This window comes from Cheilinus undulatus, linkage group 15 (genome assembly GCF_018320785.1).
Source record: "Cheilinus undulatus linkage group 15, ASM1832078v1, whole genome shotgun sequence".
Classification (NCBI taxonomy): domain Eukaryota; kingdom Metazoa; phylum Chordata; class Actinopteri; order Labriformes; family Labridae; genus Cheilinus; species Cheilinus undulatus.
Window position 1 is genome coordinate 28574498 of NC_054879.1, and position 26191 is coordinate 28600688.

The 26191-nt window shown below is 38.8% G+C and overlaps 2 protein-coding genes across 6 annotated transcripts in view; one reads left to right on the forward strand and one right to left on the reverse strand.

The window, feature by feature from the left end:
* Nucleotides 1-26191, forward strand: part of LOC121522536 (G2/M phase-specific E3 ubiquitin-protein ligase) — a 40243-nt gene that overhangs the window by 12437 nt on the left and 1615 nt on the right. Inside the window, exon 1 of one of the 2 annotated variants that reach the window (XM_041807063.1) lies at nucleotides 10782-11300. The exons of the other annotated variant lie outside the window; for it this stretch is intronic. Coding sequence (XP_041662997.1) covers nucleotides 11089-11300 — 212 coding nt within the window. The 5' untranslated portion in view covers nucleotides 10782-11088. Of the gene's footprint in view, nucleotides 1-10781; nucleotides 11301-26191 lie in introns of those variants that run through there. 2 annotated transcript variants of the gene reach the window in all.
* Nucleotides 1277-25380, reverse strand: LOC121522534 (interleukin-1 receptor type 1-like). Of its 4 annotated transcripts, none has more exons than XM_041807059.1 (12): nucleotides 25230-25380; nucleotides 13353-13430; nucleotides 12466-12718; nucleotides 10557-10749; nucleotides 10251-10422; nucleotides 7353-7415; nucleotides 7094-7229; nucleotides 6474-6628; nucleotides 4640-4783; nucleotides 2660-2824; nucleotides 2176-2459; nucleotides 1277-1979 (listed from the first exon to the last, which is right to left on the reverse strand). In XM_041807059.1, the coding sequence occupies exons 2-12, from the start codon at nucleotides 13426-13428 to the stop codon at nucleotides 1677-1679; spliced, it is 1944 nt and encodes a 647-aa protein (XP_041662993.1). In that variant the 5' UTR covers nucleotides 13429-13430; nucleotides 25230-25380; the 3' UTR covers nucleotides 1277-1676. The 4 variants fall into 4 exon arrangements, with proteins under 4 accessions (XP_041662993.1, XP_041662992.1, XP_041662991.1 ...); XM_041807058.1 differs by lacking the exon at nucleotides 25230-25380 and adding an exon at nucleotides 21717-21910; XM_041807057.1 differs by lacking the exon at nucleotides 25230-25380 and adding an exon at nucleotides 13527-13833.

Sequence of the window (26191 nt, forward strand, 5' to 3'; positions counted from 1 at the left end):
ACGTTAATAATTTGATGTAGCTTTCCCTAAAATTTAACCCTCTGAGACCAACATCATATACAAAAAAGAATACAATACAATAGAATACAATAACTTTATTTATCCCCGCAGTGAAATTCATTTCATTCATTTTTTCATTATTATTATTATTATTTTATTATTGTATATTGTATAGCATTATTATATTATTATTCATTCATTCATTTTTTTATTTATTTTCATTCATTCATCATTCATTTCATCAAAGAAGAGACACAGGTTACAAAAGTTTGATATCTTTTGGACCATAAATCGTAGCCACTTACTTTTCTCCCCTCTGGTTTGCCATTTCTAGACTCTAGCCATGCTTTTGTTGCTTTTATGGAAGCTTTTCTAGCAAGCCCGGAACTTGGGTGACTTTCCAGGGTATTTGAAGATTATACCCACTTCTGTAACTCCAATGTTAGATACCTTTTTGTCCATTTTTGAATCCATATTTCAATAGTTTCTGCCACCAGCAGCTAATGGTATTCAGTAAGTTGTTTAGACATGTAGGTTGTGACAGCCAACGGCACACTCAGGGTCAGCTGCCTGATGCGGGACCGACAGCCACGCTTTCCGAAGCCTGATCCAGCTCACCACATACTGGGTGCCAAGGGCCCAGTGGGCTGGTCCAGACGTAAGAGGCCAAAGTGTGCATCATAGAGGGGGCAGCTGGGAGGATACCTGGAGAGATGGGGCATGGGCCTGGTGCAGGCCTGAAGGATGGCCATCAGGGGGCTAGGGCAGTACAGGACAAAGGTTAGCGCAGCAAAGTAGCAAACCGGCATATTCTCCCATGTCTGACCTGATAGGCTATGTTTCATGGCAGTTCTAACTTTGTAATCACATGCTCTATGGTTTTATCGTTTAGGTGTCCTTATCATCTAATGTAACCAGAGAATATAATGGGAGTATTTATTCTATGTTTCAACATACCCCCGTCCCCCAGCCTGCACAAGAGAGAGCAGGATTGTGCCCATACATGCAGGGATGGGCAGAGATGTAATTAGCCATATGGCTGATCTATCGGTGCACCAATCATTGAATACCGAAAGTTGATCAGTATAACATGATGATAAACACGAGAAATTTCAGCACACTTTTTGGTGCTTTTTGCCACCTTGGGTAGTTGGAAATCTGCATTTATAAATAGAATGTAGTGGGAATAAGCATGCTGATACTTTTTCCAACCAGAGGTTGCTGCTCCTTCCAGTTGCAGTTTATTTTAAAAAAAGCTAAAAGTTTGCTGTTGAACTTCTTTTAACTCTCTAAGCACCTTTATTTACATATTTACAGTCTTTATAATACATATGTACATTTTTACAAATTTAACAGTCATTTTAGTAACAAAGTCATTCTCTCTGTCCACCTCGGTCTTCAAGAGAATATCAACAGTTCACAAACCTCAGCGATAGCACAAACACAGGGATGTTTCCTAAACATCAGATATACAGTTGTTGAATCTTCTGGCAAAAGAAATGTGGGTTTTTTCAAAGTAAAACAGCTTGATGCTACCAGGAAGGTGGTGACATGTCTGACAAGAGCACAAGTGGAGCACTTGTGGTTTTGACTCACAGCTTATGTTGACAACTTATCTGTATGAGAGGGGATTAAATCCCTTTCACAATTGTCTTTAAAAAACAGCTATAACTCATTCATAATTTGAGCAGGGCCGTTTTCTCAGGAAAAATTTCCCTCTTTCCCCTCACAGGCATGTGATACCTCATCTCCTTCCAAAACCTAGAGGAAGGAGAGGGGGATGGTGCCATCTTTGTGTCCCGTCCACCTTTCTCCTCATCCTTGTCTTCTGTCCTCCTCATACATGTCCCAGACATTTGTCTCCTCTTCGTGGTTTTCCACCAACACACAGTACCCTGCCTCTTCCTCAGCTGACGCAATGACTCTGGGAAGAAAGCGAGCTGAGCTGGGCTGATCTCTTCCAACTCTACAAGCACCACCTGCAAAACAGCACTTATTCAGAACCAGCCCTTCTGACCATGACCATGAACTTAAAAAATCAAACATTTCTTTCTTTGAACTGTCCCAAAGAGAAACAAAACTTCCTTGGCTGTGATTTTTCATACACTTAGATACTGTATTGCATACAATCTATAAATGTATGATAAATATACATTTATAAGCCTGTTTTCTCACCTTGAGAGATCCTTCCAGCAGCGCTCTGTGCATTGCTGCCACACACTCAAATTGCTGCCTTGTGTCTGAGTAGACTTCTTTTTCACTGTCATAATTAATGCTGCTTTTGTCGTGCATAGTTTTATTTTTCAAGTTTTCGCCGGTGTCGCTGATCTGTGAGATGGTATTGTTATTGTTGCTGCTCATGCTACTCGTGTGTCTTTTGCTGGTGAAGGTGGAGGCAGTGTAGAGCAGAAGGACACTGCGACTGGCTTGTAAATTCTCCTCCACTGAGTCCACCATGGCTGCAGGAGGAGACAGAAAGAAAGGGAACAGAAGAATTAGTGAACAAGAACAGTGCACTAGCTCTTAAGCATCGATATCTGTGTTTTAAATCAGTCTGGTAGGTAATCGGATGTGTTGGTAGTGGTGTCCAGGTCTCAGTAGCATAGCCAGGGAAAGGAAGTAGTTCTCTCAATACCTGACTGCTGTGTAGATGACTTACCCTCCCCAGGCAGACAGTCACGGCCAACAATGAAAAGTTTGTAGCCACAGGCCTTTTCCAAAACTTGAGGAAGTGTATGAAGGGCGAACTCCTCCACTTCTTTGTATCCTACAGCACACGGCTGAGGATACGCCACATAGGCATCATACAACTTCCCATCCAAATCTGAAACAGAAATAAAGAGTTTATTCAGGGATTTTTTCAGTGGTGGTTCAACTTCAGGTGATGGCAAAATTGCATTTTTATGATTTGGTTTTGGGCTTCTCTCTGTTTTTGATCAGACAGGGGCTGCAAAGCACAATTTACTGTGCAACAACTGTGTCTTACCGAAATACAAATGACCTCAATTTACTGATTTCTGACAGTAAAATAGAGACACAAGTTTTGTTTTCCTGTTTATGCTCCACTTTCTTAACCTGACACACCAGATGGATTTTTTTCAGACATCCATCTGAAAAACTTTCAATACTAAGCGTTACAACTAATTTATTTACAGTGCAGCCAAAGCTCACTACTGTACAGTCCAATTGTTGGGCATGACTTCAGGGCTCACACTGAACATGTGAAATCAAGACTCCTAAAGATGGAACTTGCAGTCAGACCTGTATTTCAGTTGTCTCATGTGGGTGGCTCAAATAACCCTGCCAAAACACTCTTGCTCTCTCACTCTCACACATAAACAAGCTTACAACTCACTAAATCAAGACAATTCTGGCAGCTGAATGTCTGCCGCTGTTTTCTGCCGTTTCTCTTGTTCACTATGCACTATGTGGCACGCCAGATGGATGTGTTTCACACATCCATCTGGGAAACCACTCAGACAGCAATTGGAAAAGGGCAGAGCCTTTGAAAAAAAACAAAAAAAAAAACGGAGTGTGATTTGATGAACAATCTGTCTGTCACATCTTTTCGGGCCAATCAGAGCAGCAAAACATGTGACGTAGCCGTGACCGAGGTGCGGGTGCGCAGCTACCAAGGAATAACGCGAACCATGGCGACTATAGACTCTGCCGTTTTTGAAAAGAAAACAACTCACTGCTGTTCTTTGTTCTACTTTCAACAAAGAAATTTTGTCAAGCTCTGATAAAACTGCTACTTTAGCAGCATCCACGCTAATATCCTGCGTCATAATTGCAACAGCCTCTTGTTGCTGTTTGCTTACATCACAACTCCACCGCACCTGAAAGTACTGCCCCTCATTGCTGATTGGTCCCGTCACTTTCTAACCGGGCCCAAACAGTTCAGATGGGAGCTTCGCAAGATGGAATCGCCAGTGAGAAACAAGGAAACGGGCGTATCCATCTGCTTTGCAAGGTTAACACTTTCTTATTATGTCAGAAAATACAGACAGGACTGTGACCCCACTCTAGTTGCATGAAATGTTTGCATGTAAATATTCACTTGTTTCATTGATTTAATAACTTTGAGGGCCTCACAGTTATGATCTGCTCGCTAACTCACAAAGTTCAGGCTGCTCTGTTGCAGAAGCAGACAACTTTAAGCAGAAATACTGCTGACAGTCTTGTGGTTACAGTTAGTTTCCTCCGTCCTCACTGTTGACACAGTGCAGGCAGGCAGGTGTGCAGTCTAGTGGGAGGGTCTGTCAGTTGTGATGTGTGTGTGGGTACTGTAAGTATGGGGACTAAGGTCAAGCATCACTGTGGGTTTTTCCACTCCGGAGAAGTGTGGTTTGTCTGTAAATATGAAGACTTTTCCACAGCCCCTTCACCCTCTACAGTCATATCTGTAGTAATACTGCTCTCATTTACATTGTTGAAAGTACAATAGAATCTGCTTGGGATGTGATTCTGTGTTTAAACCTAACCGTACATACCTGCTCTTTTAAAGAGGGAGACAGTTTTACCTTGTTTATCTTTTACCTTGTTACCATTTTTTTAACCTTATGATTGGCCATTGGGAATGACAATGTGTTGATGTACAGAGCACATTTATGATTATACACCATGAGGAAAGTATTACCTTTGTTTGGATAGAAGACTGGAAATGCTCTTCTGAACCACAGCACAATGTCAACCTTAAAAATATAGTAGATGATGACACTGCTAACAAAGATGACCGTCACTCCACAAAGCATCAATCCAATAGGTAGTAAAATGTCAGGATCTGTGGAGATGAACATCACACATGAGTTATACCACTTTATTTGATATGTTATCATCACTTGCATTCCTGGAAGCTTTTCATTACTTAACTCAACCTTTCTTATACAACATTGATAATTAACTAATACAATTTCAGAGTATTAGTTACAAGTCTTAAGTGTCTTTTAATAATTGTGTATGGAGCAGTTTGTACCCTCTGAAGGTTCTTTAAGAGTGTTTAGACACCATTAAAAAAGTCAACCTACCCCATCTGCTGGTTATAATTTTGCCAGGCAACAATTTTAATAACCATTTATAATAAAGTGATTTGTTGACCAATTTTAACTAAAGCTACATTACATAATATGTCCTGGAGGACTCCATTCACATTCCCAGTCGTCAAAAATCTGATTTCCCATTTAAATTCCAAACCTGCTGGTATCTTTTCTAATTATTCAGTGATAGTAAATGATAGTAAATATAGCTAGTCAGCTCATGGGTCGATGCATACCTGGGTTTCTGGTCGATATTTCATTTCAGTTTGATTCTAACTGTCCTGGCTGGCTGTATGTTTTTTGGTATTCCATTCTGAGGTTTTTTACATACATTTTACAGGAGCAGCAGTGGGTTAAGCAAAGAATAAATCATTTAGTGCTTACTATGTACACTATTTGGACAAAAGTATTCAGCCACCTGACCATTACACCAACAGGGCCTGTAATGACATTATATCCAAATACATATACTTTAATATGGAATTGCCTCCCTTTTACAGTTTTAACAGCCTGCACACTTCTTGGCCTTCCACAAGATTTTGGAGTGTTTTGTGGAAATTTGTGTCCATTCATTCTGTAGAGAATTTATAAGGTCAAGTACTGATGTTGGATGAGAAAGGCTAGCTCATAACCTCTGACCCAGTTCATCCCAAAAGTGCTCAATGGTATTGAGGTCAGAGCTCACCCATCTGACTGCCAAACAGAGACGGGTGATTAGTCACTCTACAGAACATGTTTCCACTGCTCCACAGTCTAGCGTTGTTGTGCTTTTCACCACTCTGTGCAACTCTTGGCATTGGATTCGGTGTTGTGAGGCTTGCATGTAGCTGCTCTACAACAGAAACCCATTCCATGAAGCTTCCGCCGCAGAGTTTTTTTATACCGACATTAATGCTGGTGGAAGTTCAGCACTCTTCAGCTATGGAATTAGAGACTTTAACGCACCATGTGCCTTAGCAGTTGTTGACCCCACTCTGTGATTTTATGTGGTCTTCTGTTTCATGGCTGAGTTGCTGTTGTTGCTAAACTCTTCCACTGTCTCATAATATCACTTACAGTTGACTGTGGAATATCTAGCATCCATCATAGTACCACACATAAAGTTGCTGAGCTCTTCAGAAAGACCCATTTAGTATCACAAATGTTTGCAGATGGAGACTACATGGCTAGGTGCTTGATTTTATATACCTGTGGCAACAGGTCCGATTAAAACACCTGAATTCAATGATTAACAGGTGTGGCCAAATACTTTTGTCCATTTACTAGCACATACTAGCGTATGTGTGTATTAGTTTAATTGGATGCACCATGCATCATATGCTGTGTTTTATCATATTGAGAACTGTTGCATCCCTGATAAACTGGTTGTCAAATGTGAGGTTTCAGCTGAGTATTATTTGTGAGTTTCACTGCACAATCTAACTCTGTGTTTTATACCTGCTGGTTGCAGAATGAAGTATCCTTCATGGTGGCCTCTGTTACTGTACGCTCGACATGTGTAGCTGACATTGAAATCTTTCGCCTTCAGCTCCAAAAACATCAGCAGCTTTTCGAACCAAAGACCTTTCACAGGTTCATCCTGGCTCCACACACTGAGGACAGATGAAGTGTAGCACAAAAGAGTGAGATAGTGCAAAAAAAAAAAAAAAGCGTTCAAATCTACATTTAGACTTGAATTAACTTACATGTACTGTAAAAACTACTCAACTTAACAACATTAGAGTGCTAATCTTTTGGTAAATGAGCCTCATTTTGAGTTTTATCTTGTTGCAGTTTTTTCAACACTGAAGAATTTTGGAATTAGCTTTACTGTGTGCAACTCTATTTCCAGCTGATTAGACAAATTTTAACCAGATCTCTGCTGGGGAGTGTTTTCCCCAACCCATTTGAAAAAAGCCTTGTAGTTGAATTGTTTTCTGTAGATGAACATGTCAAGATAATTTCTTCAATGTTGGGTAAGCTTGCTATTATTTTTTTCAGCAAGCAACATGTGATTCTTTTTGACACATCAGAAAGCAGCAGATAAAATAAACAAGAGAAAATATGAGGTTGCTGACCGTGTTTCTGATATGTAGATGCGGTCTGTAGGGTCAGTGCTGAAGATGAAATCATCTTCCACCAACCACATGATATCAACAATGGGTATCCCAACACAGGGCACAAAAACCAGGCAGCGTTTGGTAAAATTGGAGCCTGAATGTATAAAGAATCAAAGCACAAATTACTCTTTCTTTGTGAAGGTTTTTAAAAGCTGTAGTTACCAAAATAGGAATGTTGGTCTTAATAAAGAAATCAACATTTGACATTGTGACTCACCAATCTCTGTCTTGATTATTTCATTGGCAGGTTCATGCACTTGTGGAGTCAAAGTGTACTCCGCTAAAAAGACAGAAAACATAAAATTAAGCTCCAGAATTACAGAAATAGATATGGAGTGATACCTTAAACAACACTTTCTGTCTGTCTCAATGCCTCCCTCTAGTGGATGACTGTGATTATATCAATAAAAAATGAAAGTGCTTTGCATTCTAGGAATTTCTGTTTTGTTGTGAACAAATAGCATAAAGTTTACTCCTACATAGTTAAGATGATGAGGTGCTCCAGCCACACCCATTGCTAGCTCTGAAATACATAAACAACTTCATATACATGCTTATGGTTTTAAATGGAATGTGTAACAGTTTTTTTTAGTTGTGAAGATATGGTTTTCCTCTTGTGGTGCTAGATAGAATTTAAGATTCAGACCCCTTTCAAAATGTCCTACATTTGATTTTTCAAAGCATTATATCTTACAACCTAAGTAGATTTTCACCAGCAGTTCAATCATGTTAAAACGGTTCCTGGCATTTCTTCTCTTATTTTCTGCCTTGGCAGAAGGTGTATGTTGGTCCTGGCTTGTCAGTTATGATGCTACAATAAACTAGCGCTCAGAGTTTGTAATTAGAGTTGGGATGATCTGTTTTTTTCAGTCTCGATCCGATTCTGATACGTATGTACTGATACCTGATGTGAAAGCTGATATATTTTGAAATATTTTAAAATGCATAAAACTTGATATTATTTCCTATAAATCTATTTACATTTTGTGCTAAGTTCACATAGAAACAGTGACTAGCAATAAATGTCATGATTTCAAATTAAATATCTGAACCTGCAGAGCACCTTAAAAACAGCAGCAACAACTAGACAACCAACAGCAGCAGAAGGGATGGCAATCGAAAACCAGTTCCCACCAAGAACCGGTTCCTATTGGTTCAACCAATCAGCGTCATATACATTTAATCTTCATGATTCCCTTATTCAGTGCCTTACTTCTCCATGCCTTAAAAACAGTCTTATGAGAGGCAGTCAGCAAAGTGAACAAGAGAATAGGAGTCGAGGAAGTAAACATGGCGGACAGTCACAAAAACAGGCTAAAGAGGTCAAAAGTGGGACTTCATTTTTCAAAAAATGACACGAACAGGAGGAAGTGCAACATCTGTTGAACAGTGATTTCATGCAAAGTGTTTATCTTTTTGCCCATGAAGTGTTCATTTTGTACAAGATTTCAATTTATTTTTATAGGCACAGAGATCTAGGATCCAGAGACTGGTTTATTTTTTTCTACATTTGTATCTTTTAAAGAAAATAAGCAGTAGTTTTGTATTCTAATTCAAGTTCAGAGATTGGAACTGAGAAATTTCCAAAAAAAGAGAGATTTTTAAAATATTTTAGCATGTTGTCCTCCCAAACACTTAATGTTTAACATTTTAAGTTCCTAAAACTGTTTATTATAGCTAGTAAATGGTGTGTGCTTGTCACTGACTCTCACTGAAGGTGGCATACATCTTGTTCAGTGTTGAAAAAGAAAGAGATTCAATTAAACTTGATTTGTTAACAGTGAAAACTTGTATATTCTACTTTTTACAAAAAGAAAATTCACAGGAAGAACTCAATAAGGGAATGTATATGTATGTATGGATGATGGCATTGATATCATTAAAATCATATCAATTCCTATCCCTATGCACAAGGTTACTGCAGCAAACTGAATATTTGAAATAAAAGTGCAACATTAAATCAAAAAAACAACTTTTAAAAAAAGGAAAAAAGTAATGATTCAGCTAAACAGGATAACAGGATCTATGAACAGGATCTATGAAGGGACTACAGCAGCAGGAAGCAACAAATAGAAGTATTCAAATGGAAAATTGACACAAAAAACATATACTGAACATATGATTCCTGATATGGGCCTTCACAATAAAAGCACTGGAGAAAAACAAGAACTCTTGACTTTTATTTTGAAAGATATGTACCACCTTTGTTAACTTAGCTTTTGCACTGTTACAGTCAGCCCTGCTGTCACTCTGTATAGTGTAGGAGAGAGAACACCTTTGACCCCATTACTGTGCTTCAAATTAATCATACGTCACAAACGTGTGATGTTTGGGATGTAGTTTGACTGCTCTTTAGTGTCAGAGCTAAATATGATTATGAGTGCTTTCAGACTGAGTTGTTATCCGTCCACACTAGCTGCATTAATGTTTCTGCCTGGTGTCTGCGTGTTCTTTGTTTGCCGCCCAGCGAGAACGCCTGAATGTTGATCAGTAATGTGGATCAACGCCGAAAGTCTGATTTCCAATATAAAAATAACAGTATAATCAGATCTAATTTTTAAATTTTGGATTGGCATGGCCTGTCTCTATTTTTAATGGATGGCTCTGTCAGACACTAACACTGACTAACTGTGTACTGTCTTTAGAGTTGTCATACTTCTAGCCAATTCATCTCCACTGGATTCTAAAATCCAAGGTAAAGTTATGTCTGACCTTATGTATACAGTATGAAATGTCTGAGAGTTAAAAATAGATACTTTGGGAACAATTCAAATGCCTGAACTCACATCATATGTCACCAAACCGTCTAATTTCAAAAGAATTGTGTTCCTACAGTGTTGTCAACAACAAAGGTGTTAGATGTATGACCACATTCATTTTTCATCGGCAAGTTTCTGGATATCAAACTCATGTTGTTGTGCATTTTAATGCAACATTTGTTGCTTGTCATGGCAAAGCAGAATGGAGAAGATCTTCATAACATGTAGGGAAAATGTGTGAATTAGTTTGAATCAAAAATCCCTAGTGGAATCTTGACCCTTAGAATAGAAATCAAAATTAAAACCATAAAGATTTGCAACCTTAAGTGTTCTCTCACTCATTTCAATAATCTCACCTTTGACCCATGCGTTGATAGTCTCTGACATTGATCCTCTCAGCCCACCAAGAGTAAAGGTCAGAGTACAGGTATAGAGGCCGTTGTCTTCAGAATGCACCTGGTCAATTCTTAGCTTGGTCTTATCCCAGTAGGTATATCTGTCTGTCTCATCCTCTATGGGCTCACAGCCCTATATGGGAAAGAAAAAACACACTTTTCAGAAAGTCAGTAGACAGACTTAGTTCTGGATTCTCCTGAGCAGAGTTTGGGTCAGGAGGTCAGAACTAAATGTCAGAGTAAGTAGGTCAGAAAGCAAATACTCACTTTGTACCACTTGAGAGAAGGGGTGATATTGTAGCTCATGAGTTTCTTGATTTGGTCCTCCAGAGGGCAGGACACCTTGTCAGTGAATCCCTTTGTTAGTGCTTGATAAACTTTCCGTGGCCTCCCACATTCTCCATCAACTGGTAGATCCACTATTAGTTTGGTGGTCTGCATGAAGCACCGAGAGGGAGTCCTGAATGAAATTAGGGATCATTTTTAATGTTAAGATACCAGAAATATTTTCATCATTTTAAAGGTAGAATATCCGACATTTTACACTTAAATGTAATAAAAATCAAACATACGCTATGTAAATGTTTTTCTGAGAACAGTATCAACCCACTGAATTAAAACTTCGGTACCCTGTAGTTTTTGTTTACATGGGATGTTTATAACTCTGTCTTGGGGCGGTAACCTTCTCCTCTGGCACATGTCCCTCTCCTCCTAGAAGCGAGGAGGATCCATTTACCAGCAGTGCTGCTGCAGGTAAATGTTTCACCCAAACAGCTGAGAGGAGTGTAAATGGCAGTAAATGGCAGACTCCAGTCCGAAGCGGCCGACTGAGGGCCTGCCACCAGCTTCCCCTCCACCTAAAAAGCCTCCACATTTGTCTAGGAAACCCTCTGACAAAGCGAAAGGAAAAACTAGAGTTAATATCGGACTTCCTTTTCCTCGGTGGCGAGCCCTACGCGACGCTAAAAAGCTCTCACATGACTCAGAATTGGCTTTGCTTCTCATGGATGCGTAAGTAGGCTACATCTTTTCATTCATTCATTGTGCGCACTGTCTCAACATTTGTCCAGTGTTGATTTATTGACACAGCACTATTCTTATGGTTGAACATTTAAGCTGAGTGGGATAGCGCGACTGAAATAAATGTGGGGTAAAAATGAATGGAAGCTAGGCGTGCTAATGTTAGCCTGCTGCTAATAAATGGAGGCTGCAGACGGAGGTTGCTCTACTCAAATCAGGTAGTGTCTCAAATTTTGTTTATCTCAATTCACCCAAATCTTGTTTGAAGCTGATGTTTTCATGTTTAATTGATGCTATAACATAACCGGCCAGGATAAGAAGAGCTCGTGAAATGGTTTACTGCAGCTGAAAAAAAGATATTAGCAGGAAAGGCTGCCTTGAACGTTACATATAAACTTGTATATGATCGGTGTTTAGGATCAACAGAGGCTAAAGGGGGAGGCTTCAAAGTGGCGGAGGTGTGTCAAAAACTCCTCTTTGTTTACATTTTCAAGGCTTTGCTATCCTACGACACCTAGTGGAAAAAAATCGCGTAGTCTACCTTTAAGTCCATGTGCATGTTGCACCTTATGATTTGAATATTTAAATAATGGTAGATTAAAAGTGAGAGATCAAGTAGAATCTAAACTTTTATTTCCTCTTTTACTCCACAGACAGCTGCTGAGTAGAAAGTGTTCAAGTCCTTAACAGTAACGCTGCAGTCTTCTGCCTAAGACATGTAGCCCTTCAAAAGGGAAGATATAACATTCAGAGATGTCTATTTTTGGCATTTTAGCAGCAGTATCTAACCAAAACAAAACAAACCTCTGCCCCTTATCCTTCACCTCTCACTCAGAGTTCGAACCGAGTATATGCGCTTGTTGGACTTGGTCTTTGTTCAGATTTGTTGTAGAAAGTCCATCAGTTCACCTTAAATTGTTGCCCTGGAAACTCTGCAATTGTGCCAGTACACAGTGTCCCTAATTGGGCCAGGCTGTCATTTTCCCCCTACATGGTGGGAGGGTTTATGGTTGGACAGGGGGGTGTTTATGTGGAAGAAAGCTCATGTGAGACGTTTAGATTATTCTAAGGTAAAAGCACAACCTGTATTCAGTCATTCCTTAAATATGGACATAATTCAAAACAAAAGAACACATTTTCTGTAGATGACACATACCTCAGTATGGTGACATATTCACCGTTGTCATCCAGTGTTGTTTGGAGAAACCACAGAGTCATTTCTTGCACCAGGATTCGACCGGTCTGGTTGTTAATTTCGTGGCCTGTCTTTGAGTCATACCAGGTGATGTTGTAAGGCACAGTTGTAAAGTTGAAGACATCTGGAGACACGAGGGTGCTGTTCAGCATAGCTACATCCCCAGGAATGGAATAAACCCTCTCAAATTGGAGCTCGTAGTTGGTGCAGTTCTCTGCAAAAACATTCATCAGTGAAGAATAGATCAACTTTTTGGTGGTCTAATTTCAGCAGAGCTCTGACAGGACTTGATAAATCACCCTCTTTACAGCACACGCACATAAGAGCATCAGCTATTCCAACCAAAACCACATTTTGAACCATGCTGTAAATATATTCAGATTCTATATTCTGGAGTTGTTGTTAGTGCCTGGAGAGATTGCTTTACATTCTTCTCATGTTTTCTTCTCTATTTAGTTTTAAAATGTTGCTCATGTTTTTGTGCAGTTACAACAGTTGAATGAGTTGGCAGGTAATTATAATCATATTATTTAAAGCAAGAGATTTATCCTAGGAATCTTTTCTTCCTTTAAAAAAATAATTTGTCTATGATTTCAGTCAATCTCCCATTGATTAGTCCCTCACAGAAACTGGCAAGACAGGTTTCTGCAGTTATACCAGTGGCCATAAGAGGGCAGCAGAATGCCTCTGGAAAGTTACTGAACTAAAACATGCCTTTAAATATTTTAAAGAAACATGATTAAAGAACTGACAAAGAGTATAAAAACAGTATGTTTTCAGTATAAGCTTAACAAAAAATGTTATAATAACTCTTGTAACATTCTATCATTTTTGAGAGGGCATCTCACCTTGTACAAATCCTGAACAAATCCCAAATGTCCCAAGGAAAAACAGAAGTCTTCTAGGGATTAAACTCAGGCCCATGGCTGAAAAACACACATAGACAACAGTTAGACATAAATCAATTTCACAAACTAGGGTTGTAAAGCTACAAGAACAGCAAAAAAATCACAGCAGCTTACTGGAACACATGTGTCCAGTGTCACCCACAGGTCACAAGAGCCTTCAACACAGCAATAATCAGTAAAGGCAGTTTTATTTCCCCTTTAAAAAGCTTACCACTATCTTGTCTCTCTTAAAGCATGTTTTTCTTCCTCTCTCTTTTCCCTCCACTGTTCTCCTTCTCACATACAAGTGTTCTGGTATTTCATGAGTCATTTGTGGTGAAGCCTTTGACAAAACGCTGCGTTACACTTTGGAACTGGAAGGAGGCCAAGCATTCCTTAACACTGTCTGACGTCAGTGAATGTTCACACTCAGCCTTTCTGAGTATGAATGAATCCTCAGGGAAACTGGTGTCCTCTCTGTTCCAAACTTATACAACCCCCACAGCCACAGTTTTTATTTTGAGTCACTCAAGTTTATGTCAGGACTTGTGGAAAAGTAGTAGATTATAAACAGGAAATCATATATTCAAACCGAAGCATGTGCTTTCTTTAAGTAGAAATGAATGCAAATTTGATTTTTTAATATTGAAAGTCAAACTGACAGCGCCACAACAATTGCTTCAAATGCAGTTTCACTGCAGTGTCAAACATTTAGCTGAAAATTACATCACATTTGTTGCTGTTACTGGTTTCTATTTAGAGCCTGCAGCCATATTGTTTTCCCAGAATGCTGTGAACCTGTGGCAGGCTGTTCCATCATCCCGTATCACACTGCACATGCTTAAACATGCAGATCATTATGGAAACGGTCTGAATAGCTCATAATGGAAAAAGAGTTAGAGAGCCTGTGATGTGGCCCTCTGTGTTATTGTTTGTTCAATATTTAGCAGTCAAACTCCTGATAATTAGCAAGAAATACAACTTTAAAGTGACACAGAGAGGCTGAGTATTACCATTCTGTTTTACCATTCCATGTTCTGAGTTTAGGGCTAAAATAATCTGCTAGTTTTCCACAGCACAGTGACTCTAGTTATTTTACACCTGAATAAGATCAGTACTTTGTGTTGGCCGATACCCAATTAGCTGATATCCGAGTCCTCATCGGGGTGGAGAAAATGGTATGGGAACATCTCTAATTCTTTATATGTGTGGAAAAAATTAGAATAAAAAAATCCATGAAAAACTCTACCATTACCTGGAAATATTCAAATCAAGTCAGCAGTTGTGTTTGCAATCTTTAAAGGCCAAAGGAAACTTTTATTACACAACTAGAACTTTTCTCTCAGCATAAAAATACATCCTTTGAATCTAGATTTTGTTAGAGGATCCAGAGTGCTGGGAGCACTGAGATAGCATAGTTTTACCAAGGGACAAGCCCAGGCAGAGAGGAGCGTGGGAAGAGCTCAGCGCTCTGGTACATAAAGAGGTGTGGGAGTAACATACTACAGGATGAAATTAATTTGAGTGCAGGGTAGATGATTGAAATTCTGGTAAGACTTTTATTTTGCTACTATAGACCAAGAAGTTTGTGGTTAAATGTGTAATAGATGGACCAGTGAAGTGAAGTGTTTTTTTTTTTTTTTCCTCTTTTGTTTACCAAGATTTGATGATATCAAACATTTGTTTGGTTTGAATTTTTTGTTATTATGCATGAGCACACATCATTCAGTGATTTAAAACTGATTAAAGATACACACAGCTTCATTTTTCAATATCTTTAATAGCAGCTTATCTTATCTCTACCTCGATATTACAGGAAATGTACTGTTAACTGTGGACAACAGATTAAGGAAATAGAGCTGATCAGCAGGAAACTCTTTAAAGGAAAGAAGAAATAATTTATCCTGTCAAGACTGTACTGTTAATGTGGTGTCTTTTTATAACCACAGTTACTTTTTGAAACTTGAGGCTTTACAACACTGACCTTTCTACTAGAACAGGATAGAGACTACTAGTAGCATTAACACATCAATTACACGTGTCAACAATCACATCAGTTTTCAGGCTTTTTCCAGGTTTCTGTTATTGTAAGAAAACAGGGTCATCACATCAAGGACTCATATCCTCTATCAGCCTCTCATCTAAACTGAATGTTTTTAAAGGTCAGGGACGGATGGCTCATTAGGGAGTGTCCATCAGAGGAAGTGATGGCCAGGCTGAACTAGTTTCTATTTACAGGCAGACTAGGAAAGTGAAGCTTACAATGTCTTATCAGGAATGTAATGTGTAACCCGGTCAGCATCCAAATTGCACAGGCCACAGTTCCAATAAAGATAGTAAAGTGTGACACAACAGCATGAGTTTGTCCTAAGTATTCTTTAGCTCTATGGTATAAAATTGAGAACACAGCTATGGTTTTTTTTTTCTTGCTTGAATTAACCTTTAAAATTTTATTGTACATCTTCATGGAGTAAGTTTGTTGGAACTGTGCATAAAGTTTGAAAGTGTAAGGAAACGCTATTAATTTCTCAAGGCTTTACGCATCTCTCTGATACCCACATAGTAGCTTCACATGGTTTACAGCTCAAAAAATTCCTCATGTTTCTCACACTGGCGTCCTGAAAAACCCTTATTTTAACCTTAATGCTCCATTTTCACTGCTGTCTCTTTACACCCCCCCCCAGACCTGCTTTCCTCCAATTGGAGGATTTTCCAGAGGCTGGCCGGCGGTAGGACTCAACTTTTTATACCTGCCCCCTCCAATGTGGCTAATTCGCTATGCTAGTATTTGTAAACTTTGAATGATCCGGTCCGACTGAGTAAAATATGGCCAATTTTGATATACGTCCGTACGTGTTAGACCTGGAGTCTGACCCTGATAGTTTGGAGAGAGAGGGGAAGAAAACCAGCAGCAGCGGCGAAGGACAGAGCGGGAAGTATCTGTTTGGTAAGTGTTACTGTGTTACTAAATGGCTAAATGGTTAAAAGGCCGTGTGGGGACAGTCTGTTCCGCTTTGCTGGCAGCACGAACGAACCAGTCAGGAGCGATGACCTCATAAGTTCGCTCCCATTTGCTCCATCGAAATCTCATCTAAGGAAGATCTTGGAGATATTCCCAACGAAACGTTTTCATCAGTTTACACTCTAATTCCAAGATTTCTGCCACATACGTATATCTTGCGGTTTGAAGATCTGCATACGTGAAGTATGGACACCCAACATTGTGATTTTGTATTTATGTTTTAAAAATCAGAAAAGTATAATACCCCCTCTTTAAGAAAACTTGACACAGAACTAGCTTTGTGAGCATTTTTGAATTACTTGGCCTCACTCACACTATGGTCTTTGGATTATCTATCTTCTGAAATGGGACAGTCATCTTAAAAAGGGGCTGTGGGGCCCTGGGTTGGCTCAGCTGGAGGAGCATTGGTGGTGGGATTGATTCCCAGTCCCAGCGCTGTTTGGTGCATGTCTTCCCCTCACTCTACCCCCTTATTTCCTGTCTTTCTTCAGCTGTTTTGTGTAAATTAGGGCAAAAAGGCCCTCCAAAAAGTCTTTGAAAAAGAACGGGATCAGGCTCTGTGTCTGTCTTCCTACTGTTAAAGCAGAAGGGGAAAAACTGTACATTTCTTTTAGGAAAGCAGGAAAATAGATTTTTGCCGATGTCTAATGTAATGATATTTCCACATTTTGTTTGGCCAATACTGATCGCGATATCGATATTTAAATGTTCAGACTACGGATGCACGATATTATCAGCCTAATATCGGTATTGACAGATACTAGCTTACAAAGTAATTATCAGTATTCGAAGATATCAAAATTTTTGCCAATATTTAAAACCATATTTTGGCTGTAAATGTTAGCATAGTGCAAGTGAGGCTGGACATCAGACCTATGCCAGTTGAGTTCTTTTTCTTTGTTCATTCTCAATCTTTTGATTTCAAAGTGTTTTAAGTGTTCAAGTTTTTCTCTTTGTTCATCCTTATAAGTTAAAATGTGTTCAAAGGACTGAAGTTTTAGGTCTGAAATATGTATTTGAATACCAGTAACGATATTGGTATTGGCTGAAATTAATCTGTAAATATCAGCATACCAGCCTATCAGATATCAGCAAGAACTCCAACATCGTCCATTTTTAGTTCAGACCTATTACTTAAAGAAGTAGTGAACACTTAACTTTTTTTTCAGCCGAACACCGAAGTATCTAATTGAATTAAGATAAAACACATAAGTGCTGGTGTTATTTCTGACATTTGCACCAAACTGATAAAAATCTGCATTTTACAGCTTTTAATTAGCTCAAACTGACATCTGCTTTGAAAAATCTTTTCTGAGAAAGCGGTGCTTACGTGACGTAGAAACCTACGTCACAAACTCTACATAAAAGCTAAAATGTTACCGCCTCTAATTGACTTTACCGTTCAGAGACCACTCCCATCCTCTCCTGCACCTGCACATCCTCGGCTCTGAGAGCTCCTGCTGTAGTGACGCCGGTGCTGGAGCCAACAGACTGAACAGATAGTGCTCAGAACCACCACGCTCCACCACCACACTACAGCCTGCTTCAGCGGACTCTGGAGGGGAAAAATCCTCCACCTCAAAAGATTGCTCTGAGGCAGCAGTGCTGCGGGACTCTGTGTTACTTTCTGGCGAGGGGAGTCACTGTCACTTCCGCTTCACCTGGAAAACCCCGTCCTTTAAAGGGATAATTCAACATTTTGGCAAACTTCCCTATTGCCATAATTCCTATAGTCTTAGTAATAGGTTCGTTACCTTTAGTTGTCGGTGCAAGCTATTTTTAGATCGGCACTGCCGAGTTTGGAGCTGCTGTGCCACCTCAATGTAGACAGACGGTATTTCTGGCTTTCCCTCATCAAACTCATCAAATACACAATCCAACAACTCCAAAACGCTCTCGTGGACATGTTGTGACCTGTTCATTCACCACGCTATGAAATAATCATGGAACATTACGAGACAGAGATGTTTTAAAGCTAAATGCAAAGCCGGAACTACACTCCAGACATGGCTGCTGCACTGTGTCACTCCGCCCAGTGGTTTACTCAAGAAATAGTTCCAAGTATTTGCTTCATTTGTCGTAATGTTACATAATTAAAAAAAAAAAGTCCTTTTCCCCTCCCTCCTCTCAGTACCAAACTGCTCACTTCCTGTGCATTTTTTGAAATCTTGAAGTGGGCAGAGTTAGCTCTGAGCTGGGGGATCACTTACACTTTAAGTCCTTAAAACACACTTAGGTGGGCTTACTCACCATCGTACGCCATAATTCAACCCCCTTTGGCCCATACATGCCTAAAAGTTCTGCACGGTACTGTATGGTTGACATGTACAACTGCAATGCCTGATATTAATAGCGGATTGATTGTAAAGATAATTTTCGATTTTCAAGAAAATCTACCATTTAAGCTAGTATCTGCCATGGTTAGTGTTATTCCTCCGTAGCTGCGCGCGCGCACCTCGGTCGTGGCTACGTCATGAGTTTTGTTGCTCTGATTGGCCCGGAAGATGTGACACACAGAATGTTCATCCAATCACAGTCCAAGTTTTTTTCAAATCTGCTGCCCTTTCCCAAACGTTTAGTATTGAAGGTTTTCCAGATGGATGTGTGAAACAAATCCATCTGGCATGTCAGGTTAGTAAAGGCATGCTGCTAACACAATTATTGTGTTGAAATGATAGAACAGCAAAAACAAGTGAAATGATTTTTTTCATTTGTCACACATTCCATGTTTCCTCAAATTGTGTAGGTCTAACTTCTAGTCTCTGCAAGGAGAGGGAGCTTTTGCAGAAGTGTGCAATGCAGCAGGGAAATGCTTATTAGGAGCAATAACTGTACTATATAATTCAAATTAAGCATTCTGATCATCAACAGCATGATTTTGTTTGTTCATAAGATTCACCTGTTGTCTGACTGAATAGGCCAAGTGAGCTGTTGTAAACCATGATCTAAAGCAGAGTTGTAGAAATTGCTTGCACAGTAGAAACCAGACAGGAACGATTTAGAAATACTCTCTGCTAACTGAAGAAATTTGTGCAATGTTTGATTTCTTTACAACAAACTGACAGAGAGGAACAAGTGTCCATTTTGTCTGTTTGTATTTGGTGAAGGGGCAGTGAGGTGCGTTGTCTCACAAATCTGCTCAGTGGAGCGAACTTTGTCCATCTGCTTATGGGAAAGCGGTTACAACACTGAACTAATCAGGATCAAGGCCATGACAACAGTGTCTACATCATGCAGTATCAGTGGTAAAGTGTATAAAGTGGGAAGCAAGACAAGCATTGATTTGATTGGATCTAGTCCTAGTGTGACCCTTTGTACACATAAAGGTTCCAGTGATCGCTCAATGACCAGATAAACGTGATGCGGCATCAACAAAATGTACTTTTACCAGATGTTCTTTGACACAGATCACATTGAACATCTACACGATGTGCAAGAGTGGAGTAACAGAGGTAAAACAAGATGCTGCAGCCGTTTTTTCTGTAAAAATGTAAAAATAATAATGTCTGGATATATTAAGTGTTAGGGTTCAGTTTAAAGGTCTTCAATGAAGAAGTTTCATTGAATGCTTTCATTCTTTGAAGCAAGGTGTCATGTCAGTTTAGTGAGTGTAATGGTTTTGGTCTTCACTATGACTTAATTGGGCTGTCTGAGAAAAAAAAATGTATCAGAAAACAATTTATTATTATAACAATGAAATGATTCTGGGACTGATCGTACTGTAGGATCTGGCCTTTATTACTGAGATGATCTTTGTCTTTTGGGAAAGAGACCTCATCCTGGCAATTTAGGAGTAGCGATCTCATGTTCTAGAGTGCGAAGCAAAGCAAAAAATCACATTTTTTAAGCGGAAGAGGATGTGAACCCAAATGATCCTGGAGAATTGAAACCTGGCTACTTGGCGCATTTCTGCAAAAAAAAAAAAACATGTAATAAAAGCAAGAACTTCTTCAGATGACCAACACACCCTGTGTGCCAGCGGAAGAGCCAGAACTAGTAAAACTTGATTATTCATCCTACTGTTACTTTCTTCATGTTCTGGCCAGTTTTCATCAAATTTGTGAAACATCAGATGAGAATTCTTGTCTTTGCTGACAGGAAATATACTGACCATAAGAGGAGCCTCTTCATTTGATTCTCTCGTTTGCCTTTTAAACAAATCTATTTTTAGCGATGCCTGAGAAAATATCTGTGAAAATAAAGATAGTGTCGGCAAACACAGGAAACATAAAGTTAACTGCTATTTTGTTTGTCAGAATGATGTGGGAATGTTCCAAGAGAACTGATAAATAACATCCTCTCTGACTGAGGGATGAATCTTATCCCTGCATAGTTTGCTTGTTTGATTGGTAAAAACTTTAAGATCGAGGGAGAGTAAGTTATCATGTCGAGGATTATTCAATTACATGACTCATTTAATGCTGAAAAGGGAAAACAATGGGAGTTACCCTTCTAACAGCAGCAGCAGCACACACATGATTATGACTTCCCTGAAGGACTGCAGTGATTCACACTGAAGACGATACTGATTGCACTATGTTGTGAAAGAATAACATTCCTTGGTAGCTCAAATGTTTGTCCTTTTCTAATTTTGTGGTGAGGCGCTCTATGATTACTGGAAAGGTTTAATTAGCTCTGCAGTAACAGCTGCAGGTTTGTTTATGTCTTTGAGAAAACTACACAGCTAAATTACATCTGTAAACACCAGCGGCTGCAGCATGAAACAATGCTAAGCAGCACAGTTTGGGCTGCATTTCTATTCAGCAGGCTGTGGCGATAATAAAAGTAGATGCAATTACATGAGGTTGTGATTCAGTTTTAAACAACTGATGATGTTATTTTACCAGTTAATACCATGAAATATGATTAAGGAGTTACTGTTTGCCTTACTGCCTTACACATTCAGTGGATCGTACATTTTTAAAGGTATTTAATAAATTGGCAATACTTGCAGACAAAATAAAATGTGCAGAAATATTGAAAAAGCTCTGAATTGTCAAGGAAGGTAATGACAAAAAGCATACTCAAAGAAGAGGTCAAAAGCTGAAAGAATTCAAATTTAGTAAACATTCAAGTTAAAAGTAGGAATGCACAATATAGATACCAGGATTATACCGGCGGTATTCATTTTTTAAAACCATCAAACCTTGCCTAAATTTTACCAGGTTATAACAGGTGTTTAAAAACCAAAAAACAACAGCTGTTTTAGCCTGTAGCTGCAGAGCTAATTTTAGTCCACAGGGATGGGAAAGAAAATTAGACTTCTTCTGAGACAGCTAAAATATCGGAATACAGTGACTCACCTCAGAGAAAGTCGAGAAAACAGACGGAGGAAGGATGGTAGAGTTTACCCGACACAGTCAAGCTAACAGAGGAAACCTCACCTCTGACCTTCGCGTGCAGAGTGTAGTTTGGACTGTGAGGCTCAGAAAATGACTCAACAGCTCTGTCCCACCTCCATGGGAGCAAAACACAAACAACACACTCAAAGAGAAGGAAGAGCATGTTTGGATTGCAGCTTTCAACTCTGTGTGTTCACCTTCCTTTTCATTTCAACATATCACCAGTTAAATCTTCCTCCAAACAAAGCAAAACAAAAAAAATCGACAACAAGAATTCCCCTTCATTTTTCAACTAAATATAATCTGTAAAATACTGTATGTTAAAAAGAAATAAAGTTTAGAGAAACTGAACAAATGATTCTTTAATTTCAGTTGCCAACAAAGTGTTTTAATTTCTTTAATTACTGTAGCTTAGTAAGCTGTTGCTGAAATATTACTTTACATCCAGTATCACTGAAATTTATGCTACAGGTTCAAAAGTCTAAACCTCTGAAAGAATGTATTGTTGTGGAATTTAAATCTATCATAATTTTTTAATCAATCCCCCAGTTTATTGCAAAAGTAGGGCTTTCTGTTTATTTAAAAAGGGGGATTTTTTTGCCCCATCTACTTAAAAAATATCAGCAATTAGGGCTTAGCACTTCTGAGAAAAAGTACTTTGGGATTTGTTATTCTACAATTTACTACACTGTGATAAAAAATGGAGTTACTTTAAGTCAGTGAAGTGAGATTTATAGGTTTGAATACGGACAGTTAATATTTAAATATTATGATTATAATTTGATTATTTACCCTAGGTCTGCATTCTATGGGAAAAAATGTGCAATATAATTTTTTGGATACTGGGATAATGAAATATAGCATAAAAATCAGCTGTTTCACTGCTCAAAACATGCTTGATACACAATGATTCATACTGCCCTAGCAATTAGACTTTTTTTTAACAACTCTTTGTCATGCGGTCATAACTGACCTTTGAAAAATCAGTGAAAAATGTAATAAAGCTTGTGGAGTGGTCCTTGATTGGACATAACAAGTAATTATCTGAGGTGAGCAGCATGAATCTTGGGCTGCGGGTCAGTACTCTTTTACTTTCACTGCAGGCTGAGCTCAATTACTGTGGTAACTACCAAAGGTTGCTTGAATGCTTTAAGGTTTTAGGCCTCTTGACAGTTTCCACCCAGCTGCCCATTGTCCTGAACTTCAAACAAGCTCGTGGTAACAGCAGTTGCTAACAGCTAACAGTCAAGACTAAGTGTCCGTTCCATTAGTCCGATTTGCTAAAGAGTTCTTAAAGGTACAGTGTGTAGAATTTGGAATTTTAGCGACATCTAGTGTTCAGATTTTAGAATGTTACCAAAACATCACATCACTAAGTGACAAGAGCCTGTGAAGACCAAAAAGGATTGTGAGCCAGACATCATTTACAGCAGTGGCGAGGTGAGGGTTTGTTCATTCATTTTTGTAACCATTATTTTTATAGATTGTAGGTCAGTTGTAAGCTCCACCTGCCTTCCAGGTAGATTTCAGGACCGGCGGGCAGTTTCGTATTTAAAAGTCGCGTTTCGCTCTTTCTGCCCCCAAAACGTTGACATAGACAACATGGTGGTTTGTTATGTCAGCCTCCGTGAGCGCAACCCGCAGTAATGTAAATTTAAAAGCTTTTTTCTAATTTTGTAAAAAGAAAACGAAAGTTTTAAAGGGGCTGATTGGACACTTATTTTAACATACTTCACATAAATATATAAACATTATATCCCATTTACACCATTTCTGTTCGGTGAAATGCTGCCAAATTCTACGCACTGTACCTTTAACAGATGGAAATGACCTGTAAGCATTTGAGTGTCAGCTAGGGATAGTCCGGTTATTGGCATGGCTGATTATTATGGCTGATATTTGGCATTTGGCTGATTATTAGTCGGGCCTTTTCATTTTACCTATGACTGTTAACATTAATTCTGTCAGGACCACTTTGTCAAGAAATAAACATGATTTTTGGCTATGAAGATTTCTTAAACAGCAGTCATCAATCAGCACTTTATGTTGTTATTTATATGATAGTGTAGCTGTTCTGGGATCCCCCTGCCCTTCCATCAGCGTACGTGGAGAGCATCAGGCAGGAACAGCACACGTTCCTGATTTTGCAGAGTGAACAGCAAAGCATAAGCAGTCTAGAGCTAAAACATTGCCTAAAGCATGGCCAGACAAATTAATCTTATGATTAGGAAATTTTACTTTTGCCACATGAAGAACATTTTGTTTGTCATTATAAATCCTTATCAGTTCAAAATACCAGTTTCCTGTATCACTAACTACAAATAATTGGTATCTGTCCTGAAAGAAACAGTGCAAAAAGGTACATATTGCTTTAGAGTGATCAGAGCATATAAAAGATAGGAACATGTTAAATCCTTAAAATGTTTGATGTTTTAAAGTTAACATACTTTAACACAAGCATCCTTTGTTAAATTTAAAGCACAAGGTCTCTCAATTTTTATTAATTCAAATATTTTTCAAATTAAAATTTAAGCGGTTTAACAATCACATAGAAATGCACAATGGGGATGAAACAAACTACATACAAAACTCACTTTAAGTTTTAAGGATGCAGAAAGGAACAAACTTCAGTCCCTAAAAAATATAGGGAGTTAGGATGGTCAAAGAAAAAACTTACAGCTGATGTAGGTCTTTTGATCCATCCTAAAACTCCACAAACTGGCCAAAAAGATCATTTTTTACAGCTAATAAAGGCTTTTAATTAATTACACCCCATTTATCAGTCGTAATTAATGGCAGAAATTGAAATATCTGCTGATACTGATAATTAACTTTATAAGCTGATATTTGCAGATACCAATATCATGCTGACAAATTGTGCACCCCTTATTTGAAATACAAGCATTTTTGATTTACTTGATACAGATATTTAGATTTAAATCATGTGTACAGTAACTTTAGGGGTAGAAACACTGAATGAACTCATTACTGTATTTGTTATTGTTTTAAAATCCACAGGGCATCTTAACCTCATATTTCCAAAACACCAGATCATGTGTATATGTTCTTTAAGGTCTTTCTGCTTAGCAGCAGGTTGCTGTATATATGTAGACGAGTAAAGATGGGAAAACAAAATGGTTTTGAGATCAATAGAGGGGGATACGTAACTGTAAGGTTATATTTTTCAACCTTACTTTTAAATCACTGACATTCTACCCAGGAATCCTGACAAACTGAGGTCAGGTTTAAAGGAGAACATACTCTCATGCTTGTAGAGAGGGGGGGTCAGAGGGACAAGTTGTCCCAAACAAATTCATCATACTTGACTACAGTATTGATCTTGACCTAGACAGAGAGCAGCTGTCCTGTTTATGTCAGACACATTAACTGGGATGGTGGAGATTTAGACCATAGATTAAATAAAATGAAATATCCCCAGCTTTTAGTTCATGTTTGTAGAGACAGAGAACTCACCAGCCTGATGTTATGAAGTCCACCTCAGGTCACGTGAAAATCCTTTAAAAACATCTTGTGCTCAGAAAAAAAAAAAAATTAGCCTTAAGTTAAAACGAGTCTTCTCCAGCTTTGACTTCCTCTTCTTGAAGCCTTTCTGCACATGTTGCAATTTCCTTTTCAGGGATCTTATGAAAGCCAGAGTGTGTCCTAACCTGTTGAGCAATAACCGGGAGGAGAGCAGCCTGGATTCTGCTGCTCTCAGAGCATTTTAAAACAGATCTTACAGTACTTGTTAATAGAGGGCACAAGCTCATTCATGTAAAACTGTTTTTATTTATAGTCTGCATTGTCCCACTCTGTTCTGTTACCATAACACTGATAGCATACAACACACTAGAAGCAATAAATCCATGACTCCTGAGTGCTGCTGTCTGCTGTACTTCTGGTTTATGTTATGATGTCACTGGAGCTTTTGGATAAAACACTGACCTGGTGTGCCCTCTAGTGGTTGCTCAGAGAATCAACTTGAGAAGAAAAATGTTAGCAACTGAACTGTTATCAATATTTTAAATATAATACTATGTATATTTAAGTACTTTTTACTTCCTCTTTAGATTTGTGCATAATTTATGTATAATTGTGAGATGGAATTTCTGAAAGTCAAAAATTTAAATTGCCAATGCATCAGTAAACACACTAAACTGCAAGAGTAGTGGTATTAAACGCTGTGACACACAATTCAGAGATCATCTTCCCATCATCTGTGGGTTGGTTTTGGTAATACATTTTACAAAACATGTTGCAGCAGAGAACTGTTGCACCACATGGAAGCACATTTGAAAGTGTTGCCATGGGTAAGTCAAAGTATAGGCCTAATTCTAAAGCAGGGACAATCACCTGCTCACCCAAGGGCCACAACAGGTAGCCACAGCTTCCTGTCTGGCCCAAAGATGGTAGTAAGATGAATTAAATATGAGAGA

Bases quoted from the DNA above. Each gene is read 5' to 3' on its own strand.
- LOC121522534 (XM_041807057.1), bottom strand. The intron at 6,629-7,093 runs GTCAGCAACCTC...ATCTGTCCTCAG, and splicing joins ATCTACATATCAGAAACACG to TGTGTGGAGCCAGGATGAAC. The intron at 2,825-4,639 runs GTAATACTTTCC...TTTCTGTTTCAG, and splicing joins AGTCTTCTATCCAAACAAAG to ATTTGGATGGGAAGTTGTAT.